Here is a 10,036-nt window from a genome sequence, read left to right as displayed (position 1 = left end):
CGAACAAAAAGGCTGGAGCATTTTACGAATCACAACACAGTAATGCATTCATTTTTTTTCTTTCAAAATCATAGGGTGGAACAGGACATGTTTTAGGCTGTAGCTATGATAAATCTACTCAACCCTTCTTTTATAGGTTTCAAGGATTTGTTTTTCTTAAAAACGTAGCATTGTTCTAGCATATTTGAACTAACTTTTTTTATAGCATCGATTTTGCACGAGCAAGCATCACCGCCAGAAAGAAGCATGTGCGAATAAAAATTACGAGTGAGATGAATTCGTGAAAAGTTCCAAATATTATTTGATGTCAGTGGTTGCCAGAAACATACAAGCACTCCTTGAAAGTAAATCAAAGGTGTTTGTTTCAACCTCTACAGAGCGAAAAAGAGCCAACTATTTCACGATCATTGAGTTCCAATCAAGGATTTCACTTTGAATGATGAACAATTAAATACGTGAAACCTGGAACATAACAATGGCTGGAAATGATCCACAGTAGCCTCTTTGAAAGGATGCAGGGTAAAAACCGATCCAAGGTAGGGCCTAAATCATCGTTTTAGCCCCCGTGTCTTAATGAGATCGAAGCCTACCGGGGTATCCGACGACAATGAGCAGGACCTCCCGTTAAATTGCCACCTCCTTGACTAACACTAAGCTTCTTTTTTTAGACCTGAAATGAGATGATCAATGTTGGTTCCGCACGTTCCGCAGGCCAAATTCCGGTGACCGGCCAACTCCCTCAAGTCCAACAGAGCTTGCGTGATAATGTCCGCCGTATTCCGTCAGAGTAAACACGATTACAGGAAAGAGCTTGCGTAATCCAGGCCCGTTCTGAGTTCGTAACCCCACCATCCCCATCAACCTCGAAACGTCATTGGACGAGTTGTTGCTTCCATTTGTCCCACATGGGGTTCCATCTGATCGTGGATGTCACTGGGACCACTTGTTCGTAAACACTTTCTTCTTCTGCTTTGCCCGTCATTGGTGGGCCTCTTCTTGGGCCCCGTGTTTGCCGCCTCGCCCTGGTCAAACGGGCGGCCTTCTTCGACCTCCACGCCTCTGTTGCGCCCACGCCACACCTGTCCCCCCGCTCTGACCTTGGATTCGGTGATGAAACGATACGTACGTTCCATTCCTATAGTTTTTTTTGTTTTGTTGGATGTCAGTCCGATTTTCGGCCTAGTTTCCCCATCCATCCGCTTTGAGCTGGGACCCAGCCCGTGTTCTCCACATTGTTGTTCCAGATTTCTTGTTCACCCGCCATCATGTCCCTCAAAAAGCAACTGAGTGAATGGAGTTTTGCCGATCCCAAACTGGCCTCGTTGCCCTTGGATCCAGAATTGGACAATTACGTGCGGAGATTCGTGCCCAAAGCCATATTCAGCCAATGTCAGCCCACACCCATGAAAACGCCCCGGAAACTGGTGGCTATCAAGTAAGACGGGCCACATTATGTTGTCTGCTGTGGTATGTCGGATCCCAAGTTACCGAATGAAGGGACTGATGCTCTCCGCCCGTCTCTCTTATTTACAGTGAGGAAGTCCTAAAGAACATTCTGGATATGGATCCCGAGATCAAGCAAGACCCGGATTTCGTGGATTTCGTCTCGGGCAACAAGGTTCTGACCGGCTCTATTCCCATGGCTCATCGTTATGGCGGTCACCAATTTGGATCATGGGTAACTAACTGTCAGTTACTCGTTGGCTTACTCGGCTGCCGGATTTGACCTGTCCGTGCCTCGCTCATTCTTTTCCAGGCTGATCAATTAGGCGATGGGCGGGCCCACCTTTTGGGCGAGTACATCAATAAACTCGGTGAGCGATGGGAGCTCCAACTTAAAGGGTCCGGACGAACGCCCTATTCTCGCTTTGGCGATGGTCGGGCGGTGTTAAGATCCTCCGTGAGAGAGTTCTTATGCTCCGAGGCCATGTTTTATTTGGGCGTGCCCACCTCCCGCGCCGCCTCCCTGATTGTCACGGATGACCCGATCCCTCGGGACATGTTTTATGATGGCAATATGAAACTGGAACGGGGTGCCGTGGTGCTCAGACTGGCTCCCACGTGGTTTCGATTCGGATCCTTTCAGATCCTGGCCAAGCATCATGAACAAGACGAATTGAATGCTCTGGTGGATTTCGTGCTCCAGGAGAATTTTCCGCAAATCGTCCGATCACACCCCGATAGCCGGGATGATCAGATCTTGGCCCTTTTCCGGACGGTTTGCCAGGACACGGCCAACATGGTGGCTCATTGGATGGCCGTGGGTTTTGCCCACGGCGTGATGAATACGGATAATATGAGCATCAAGTCGATTACCATCGATTACGGGCCCTATGGATTTTTGGACGAATATGATCCTCATTATATTCCTAATAGCAGTGACGATATGGGACGGTATGACTTTCAAAATCAACCGACGGTGGCTTTGTGGAATTTGCAACAATTGGCATTGGCTCTCAAATCTGCCCTTTCTGGTGAGTGACATTGTTCATGAGGGAGTAACTTGTTAGAAATAAGAACCCACAATTTGCTTGGTTGATAGAATCCAGACGAGAAGAATTGACCAAACCGTTGGAAGAGTATGCCAAGAATTATCAGAAGATCTTCTTAGACATTTTCGCCCGCAAGCTTGGCTTTCAAACGATCAAGACATCCGAAGACATGGAACTGTTAGCCTATCTCTTGAAATCGCTGGAATTGAAAAACGCCGACTTCACACAAAGTTTCCGCGATCTCTCGGAAATATCATTGGCCGACTTGGTGGCCAAGAAGATACCTGAAAACGCTTGGGGGCTGAAAAAGGTCTTGGATGAAGAGCATTTCCAGAAGTTTATGGACAAGTACCCCGCCCGATTGGAAGAGGAAAACACTACCGATGAGGAACGGATGACCCGAATGCAGGCGGCCAACCCCAGATATATTCTGCGAAACTGGTTAGCCCAACGAGCCATCGAAATGGCCGAAAAGGACGACTTCTCTGAGGTCGAGAAACTGCTCCGAGTGCTCAAGAAGCCTTACACCATTCAGAAAGAGGCCGAAGAGTCCGGATACGCTCAACCACCTCCCAAGTGGTCCAAGCAACTCAGAGTTAGTTGTTCCAGTTAAGACATACCTACAAAGGTCTATGAAGGAGTTATGATTTTGTATGAGAGTACATTAAATTGTGGTAAAAAAAAAGGCCTGGCAAGGATCCATCTTTTATCGACACACAACCAGTTAATACGCATCACTATTTCTGCACTCTTTCAAAATTCTACCCTTGGTTCGTGGCATCTCCCTTTTTAGTGCATTAACGAGCCACAAGAATGATGTAAAACGACCTTAGATGGGTTGAGAAATATGACGAGGAAGTCTCTTTGTATGACACATCTTGATCCCAAAAAAATGCATCAAACCTCCATGAGTATTACTCTCTCACTGCTTAAGGTGGATAGAACACGGAACTTGTTGCCACCAATCCCAAAGAGAGTGAGCGCCTATCTCCAATTCTTTCAAAGAGGTATCAAGCTGGTTTCTATCTAGCGAGTTGCAGACAGAACTGTTTCCGTTTGTGTACATATATAATCCAGTGCTTTGGTTCAATCCTGCTGAAAAATGTCCTCTTTCGGTTCAGTGGCCTGGAGTTTTTTCGAACTGAGCACTGGGTCACCCTGATCAAAACAAACCTTTCTACCCAAGAAGTCAAGTGAAGTGTTGTACACTGTGTACGTAAACAGAGAGTGAATGTTTGGTTGTACTATGAAGTGTAGTGCTACGAGTGCTACTTAAGAATTGTACTGGGCCAAGAACGTCTTCACATTTTGTAATCTCCATCCGACGAAGGAGAGTGTACATATACACCGCAACGTAGCGTAGTGTCTGCACATCAATCAATCGCAAGGAATATGAGGACTCTCATTTACCAACGAGGTGGGTGGCTGCACAATGCACGTACCTGGCTGGATCGTTATTAAAACAGCGCTCAGACATCTATCTAATCAGTCATCCATTCGAATCTATGTTTTCCCAGGAGTGGGTCTGATGCGGTTAGGGTTCTTAAAGGCGGGTTACGGGCCTCTATCAGGAAGTCGAAGCTTGAGCTCGGACGCTATGAACAAATTTCAAGCCCTAGAGGTCAAAGAGGCGGCTCCGTTTGTCTACCAAGTGAGCTTGAACCGCCCTGAGAAGAGGAACGCCCTCAACAAAACCATGTGGCAGTAAGCACACGGATATTGCATGATTTCCACCATTCCGATTGAATCAAAAGACAGAATAAACGCTTCAGTTTTCCATGATCTAGTGAGATTGGAGCCGTGTTTGAAGAGCTGGCCCATGACGAGGATTGTCGAGCCATTGTTCTGACCGGAAACGGGCCCATGTTCACGGCAGGTACGAACCCATTCCTTGTCATCCACCCTGTGTATATTCTAAATACTGCATCTGGCTAGGAATTGACCTGAATGACCTCACGTCCTTGGCCTCCGTGGTCACGTCAGATGACGACGTCGCCAAGAAAGCCAAGGTTCTGTACAAAACCATTCGAGATTATCAGATTCCGTTTAATCGTTTGGAAGAGGTCAGTAGAAATAACAGCAGGTTTTCACCTCAAAATTCACGAAAATAAATAAATGAATCATTGACTCTGGTCGTCCAATGTTTTTCAAGTGCTCTAAACCTGTGATCGCGGCTGTTCATAATGCGTGCGTGGGCGGTGGGGTCGACTTGATCACGGCCGCCGATATCCGAATATGTACCCAAGATACCTATTTCCAAGTCAAAGAAGTCGATGTCGGTGAGCCAAGTCTGAACGATTATCTTAGCTCTGCTCATCACCCAAAGGTTATTTTATCTAACAAACTGACGATTTTTTGTGCCTAGGTTTGGCTGCGGATGTGGGCACTTTACAAAGACTGCCCAAGGTTCTCGGAAATCAGAGTCTAGTCCGAGAGTTGTGCTTCACGGCCCGAAAGTTTCCCAGTGACGAGGCCAAACACGCCGGATTCGTCAGTCAAGTTTATCCGGACAAAGAAACGTAAGATCGGATGTCTTGGGCGTTCTAACGGTGAATAATTTGATCTCCTACTTTGACAGAATGCTCAACGAGGCCTTGAGTTTAGCGAAAGAGATTGCAGAGAAGAGCCCAGTGGCGGTTCAGGGTACAAAATCCAGCTTGATTTACGCTCGGGACCACTCGGTTGAAGATGGATTGGAACAAATTGTAGGATCAAATCATTTCCCGAAGAGGATGACTTTCATTCCGCCCTATTGACTAATTACGTCATTCATTAATTTATTTCAGGCACGATGGAATATGACTATGCTGCAAAGCAAGGATCTCATGACGTCTGCCATGGCCATGATGACGAAGCAAAAGGACCCCCCTACCTTTTCGAAATTGTGATGAACGATGTCAGTGTCATTGTTAATCCCAATGATTTGATCAAGAGCTATTGCTAATATACATTTGCAGTATGATCAAATCCAATTCATTGGCGAGTGGAAGAGGCCAAATCAAATGATATTTAGGTATCAGATCGTATGGAAAAGCCGTGCTGGTTGATTTTTGAATCAACTTAGAACACTGTGCTGTCCCAACTTTTTTAATCTCTCCCAATACGAAAGCTCTCTCGTTCCCTCAATGTCAATGTTTCTAGTTAAACACCTTTGAACTTATTCGACCTTTTGCAAACCTGCTGAACTCATTGGAGCCCAAATGAGCGAGGCATATTCAAGGTGCGTATTGTTTAATTTTCTGCTTGATTGAACTATTGGATCAAAAGTTATGCTGTCTAAAATGCGACACATAACAAGGCATGAAATGAGCGTGTGTAGTTTGAACAAACTCAATCATTTTGTGAAGAAATCTGTTGTGAGCTATTTTTGATTTAGTCATTTTATAGGGCGAAAATTTGAAATGAGAGTTTGTAACAACTTGAGTTCAGTCGCATTAAAAGGAAAACGTAATGCGTTGACTCGATTTCAAAATGTCAATTTTCGACCCTGGCATGCCCGTCCATATTCCTATTGTCCATGGTTCGTCGTTTTTTGGTCCAGGGCTAAAATGTTTTCATTGAATGTCCCTTTTTGATAATGGCCGTCTGTTCCAATAGTCTCTGAACATGAGCATGTTGGCGCAAACACAAATCATGTTTAGACTCCGACAAAAAATGTTGTACGCATGTCGATCAGAAATTCGAGAGGGATGCTCTAGCCGTTTTTTTCCAATGCCTCGGTTCAGCTCTTTCGCACATCCGAACCATTAAACTGCTGAAATGTCTGCCCGAAGTGAAAACAACATATTTTGTCGGAGTCAAGTCATGTTCATTTTTGCATCTTCAGATTTCAAGGCCTCTTCAGAACGGCGTTAAATTTGGGGATTTTGCATGATGAATTTGCTCATTGAATTTGTCATTGGGCACGTAGGAGATAGAATAACATTAGTGCTGAAGTAATATCAACTATGTTCAGTTTTGAAGCAAGCTTCGCCATTTTTTATACTTTGGTCATTTACTTCGAAAAAGCAAGGTATTTGCACCAATTGTTTTTGGAAGTGGAATCCAAATTCTTGAATAGTTTTGCAAAAATTAAGGCACTCAAGCTGTTTTGGAAAAAAACATTTGAAGCAAAAAAGGGCTAAAGTCATGACATAAGCAAAACAGGTCCAATTGTTTTGGTCAGTAAGATAATTAATGAAAATTCTGAAAAAGACTCAATCTTTTGAGCCAAAATGAGGAAAAATGCAAATGAAATACGAAATAATGGCAAAATATCGAAAACTGAAATAATGGCAAAATATCGAAAACTGAAAAATATGCATCTGCAAGTTCTGAACAGTTCAACTCATTAACCACTTACGTAAACAACCCTGCTCATCAATGATGACGTCAACTAGAAAGATAAGATTTACGTATGCGTACCAAATGTGATGAATTTTTGACTTGTGGTTTTGAAAATATTACTGGCATTATCACTTCTTGATCTTTCTCAATCTCCTCAGTATTCTTCGAGCACGGCGTGTAAGGCATATAGGGTCTTGCTCGTAATGGCGTCCAAGATGTCTTGACCTATTGCATTAGTCGCTTGTTCCAAAAGTGTCCAGGAATCAAGCGTTCAAGATCTTGTTCTTGTTGGCTTCCACGCAGCAATGGCAGAATCGACAAAATCAACTTCGAAAGAATTATTGTCGTCTTTACCACCATTTTCTACCATGGGTTAAAAAATTGCTTGATCAACATGATTTCTCATCCCTCGGTGGGGCAGTTCTTGAAATCAATGGGTTGTTGATTTCTGAGAAGGTGCGAGCCAAAACCGCTTGACATCCGCTTATGGTCAGCCGTAAACTTTGCAATCAATTGAGGACAATAAAATCTGGTGAATGTTAATACTAAAGAGATAAAAAAGCTAGTATATCTGGTATGTTGTCACGTTAATGCCAAGAAAGGTGGCTCACAGGGATGACAAGCCATTTTTGATCACTCTACAGAGAATGGTAGAAGTTCCTCTCAAGTCGATTTTCGCCATCCGCAAGGTGCATCGGGTAAGAAAATTTAAAAAAATGGGCCCCCCCCCCTTTTTTTCGAGGACCACCTGGGAGAAAAAAGTGCAAAAAGTGGTAGGAATATCTTTAAAAAAGAGTTTCACTAGGACATCAAAGGAATGAGAGAGCTCTCGTATTGGGAGAGTCTAAAAAACTTGGGACTGTACAGTGTTTAGAGAAGGTACGAAAGGTATCTGATGCTGTACGTACGTCTTCAAAAGCATCCATGAGCTTTGTCCCAACCCAGGGTTTAGGGTCAATTCTAGTGACCGTAGAGGCTTATTGTGCGTTTTGAGAGCACCTTCAAGCCTTCGAGAATCCAGGCTAGTTCGAACAATGAAGTCCACATCTCTTCTTTCTCGGGCTCCTTCATTGTTTAATTTGCTTCCCTCTAATATTCATAGGGAATACGTAGGCCTTGTTGGTTGATCCGGTTGCATCTTCTAAGTCAGACTTGGACAAATTTTTAGATAGCATTCCAGATCAACCCTACATTCAAGGACTAGCTCGGTCTGCCAACTCAAATTCGTTGATAAACCAAATTTCACATAAAGTTTAAAAGGTAAAAAAACTTTAACCTTTCGTTTTAATAGCACTGGGGATTATTTTCCCAGTAGCGGTTAGAAAAGCCCGTGCTGAAACGAGGAAACAAATGAGATTTTTGCCATCCGTGCTCACAGGGCCCTGTCATTCAAGGATCACTTTTAAACTAGTCTTCAGAAAGAAATGGAATTTGCCACACACTTTCATGAATTATGACTACATCAAACCTTCGAGCCTTACTGTTCTAGTAGAAGTCGTTTATCATCATGGGCGTGTGTTTTTGAGAATCGGTAATTATGAAACGCATGATATTCCATTAGTACTAACATAGTTCTGCCTACGTTCAACGAGGGCGTGTTTCAATGATCATCAAACCGTTGATCATCCCTATGAATTGTTTCCCACTTAAAAGAGACACCAACCTCATTTTTATCAAAAATGACCAAACATATGGTCGATTTCCAACTGTTGCTTCTTGATCTTGACAATCTGGGCAATCTGATCCTTGTTGTAGATTGACCCAAAGCCCATCCACTTGGTCAACTAGTGTTCATAATGGCTCGGATACGCCAAATATGGTCGCAAAATACAACTCCCCCTTACTTGGTCAATATGTGGAGTTTGTACTAAATATAGGATAATCATGTTGAAAACTTACTTCTTTTCGTTCCTTGGTCTAGGGACAATCTCAGCGTTGTGCACTATCGGTACAGTTTTCCCAGTTATATCCCAGCAGAAGCGCCTATGCTCAAGGCTGGTTGGTTGCTTGGTTGGTTGGTTGGTTGCTTGGTTGACTGGGTTGTTGCTTCCCTTATCCGCTCTTTCATCGTCTTGAAGATTGTGCGGAGGCGAGGAAAAGGCTGTTCCAAAGTCACGATGTCAGAAGTTGGAAGAAGCGTCAGATTGGTCCAACATGGCACAAGGTAAAGAGCAAATCTAGTGGATCCGTTGTACAGAAACAAATTGAAGAAAAACATCCCCGTCTTTTCCAGCTTTGAGATTGGTGCTCCTAACGGGGTTTGTGTTGGCATTCCATTGTATTGGTGCCAGCGACTCAATGGAAACACATGAAGGTAAGGTTGTTGGACCAGTAGAGGGGCAGAAAGAGTCTGGGGAGCTGACCCCTGCCCGTTCAATTATATTCTAGAGGAAAAACGCTTCAAAACGTCTCCTTTCACTTGGTCCAATCCATTGTCTGGGTACAACATCGTGTTGGTTCGTGTGCCCAACCATTCGCCACAAGAGGACAAGTATCAACTGCAAGGTGAATTCGGCTTTCAATTGGATTTGCAATAGAACGTACCTATTTTTTTATATATAGGAAGGTTTCTTATGGAATGTTCTTCGCTAATCTTCCAGTGATTCGGGGAAGTTCCAATCCGTTTTCCAATCAGAATTCGCCCTCGAAAATGCGTCAAAATTATGTTTTGAAATGGTTCAGCAAATATCCTTACCAAACCAAAGGTTAAAGTGTCATTTTCTTTGAAATAGCATCATGTATGCCCTGATGAGTGGAAAATGAAAGATGATACAATCACTGACGATATTTGGATACTCAAAATCACCCAACCTCGTTTTAGCCAAACTTCGAACTATTCTTTTTCGAGAAAGAATGACTCTTTACATTGATTGCTGATGTACAAAACTGCGCAAACTGCAGAGGTCACATTTTTTAATACTGAATGAAAATTGGGATTGAAAACTATTTCTTGGTTGTTTTTTGGTTGTTTTTGCCTGCTATTTCAAAGCGGCAAAACATTTGAAAAAAATGCTACAAAACACAGGACACGTTGGTGCTTAAGTAAAATATTAAGTGCTATGAGGTAGCAACTCTTCTACTTGATATTTCGTCACAGACAACCGAAGCAATTTGATAATGAAAGCTGAATATATGTTATTTTGAGAGGTTGTGCAAAAAGCAAAATAATCATTTTAACACGGTTACCCAACTGATTGAGCATTGAGGGACTAGAGAGC

At 43.3% G+C, this 10,036-nt stretch overlaps 3 protein-coding genes across 4 annotated transcripts; all 3 read left to right on the top strand.

Annotated features, from left to right (window-relative positions):
* Positions 1 to 968: 968 nt before the first annotated feature.
* On the top strand, positions 969 to 3,398 carry LOC131882914 (protein adenylyltransferase SelO-like; the record flags this gene model as incomplete). Its single annotated transcript, XM_059230200.1, is given in 5 exon segments — positions 969 to 1,122; positions 1,245 to 1,435; positions 1,534 to 1,678; positions 1,757 to 2,474; positions 2,543 to 3,398. Coding segments are annotated over 5 exon segments (1,771 nt in total), but the record flags the coding sequence as incomplete, so codon positions are not given.
* A 355-nt stretch (positions 3,399 to 3,753) lies between these two features.
* LOC131882915 (delta(3,5)-Delta(2,4)-dienoyl-CoA isomerase, mitochondrial-like) lies at positions 3,754 to 5,433 on the top strand. Its single transcript, XM_059230201.1, has 8 exons — positions 3,754 to 3,909; positions 4,010 to 4,196; positions 4,280 to 4,368; positions 4,428 to 4,555; positions 4,645 to 4,771; positions 4,858 to 5,011; positions 5,071 to 5,197; positions 5,279 to 5,433. The coding sequence occupies exons 1-8, from the start codon at positions 3,885 to 3,887 to the stop codon at positions 5,378 to 5,380; spliced, it is 939 nt and encodes a 312-aa protein (XP_059086184.1). The 5' UTR covers positions 3,754 to 3,884; the 3' UTR covers positions 5,381 to 5,433.
* Positions 5,434 to 8,798: 3,365 nt separating this feature from the next.
* On the top strand, positions 8,799 to 9,764 carry LOC131882917 (uncharacterized). Of its 2 annotated transcripts, none has more exons than XM_059230205.1 (4): positions 8,799 to 8,982; positions 9,052 to 9,132; positions 9,207 to 9,323; positions 9,381 to 9,764. In XM_059230205.1, the coding sequence occupies exons 1-4, from the start codon at positions 8,973 to 8,975 to the stop codon at positions 9,419 to 9,421; spliced, it is 249 nt and encodes an 82-aa protein (XP_059086188.1). In that variant the 5' UTR covers positions 8,799 to 8,972; the 3' UTR covers positions 9,422 to 9,764. The 2 variants fall into 2 exon arrangements, with proteins under 2 accessions (XP_059086188.1, XP_059086187.1); XM_059230204.1 differs by having other exon boundaries at positions 8,824 to 8,982; positions 9,419 to 9,764.
* The last annotated feature ends 272 nt before the right edge of the window (positions 9,765 to 10,036 follow it).

Source organism: Tigriopus californicus, chromosome 7 (genome assembly GCF_007210705.1).
Source record: "Tigriopus californicus strain San Diego chromosome 7, Tcal_SD_v2.1, whole genome shotgun sequence".
NCBI lineage: Eukaryota > Metazoa > Arthropoda > Copepoda > Harpacticoida > Harpacticidae > Tigriopus > Tigriopus californicus.
The sequence above is the reverse complement of the archived record's forward strand: the minus strand, read 5'-3'. Positions and strand labels throughout refer to the sequence as shown.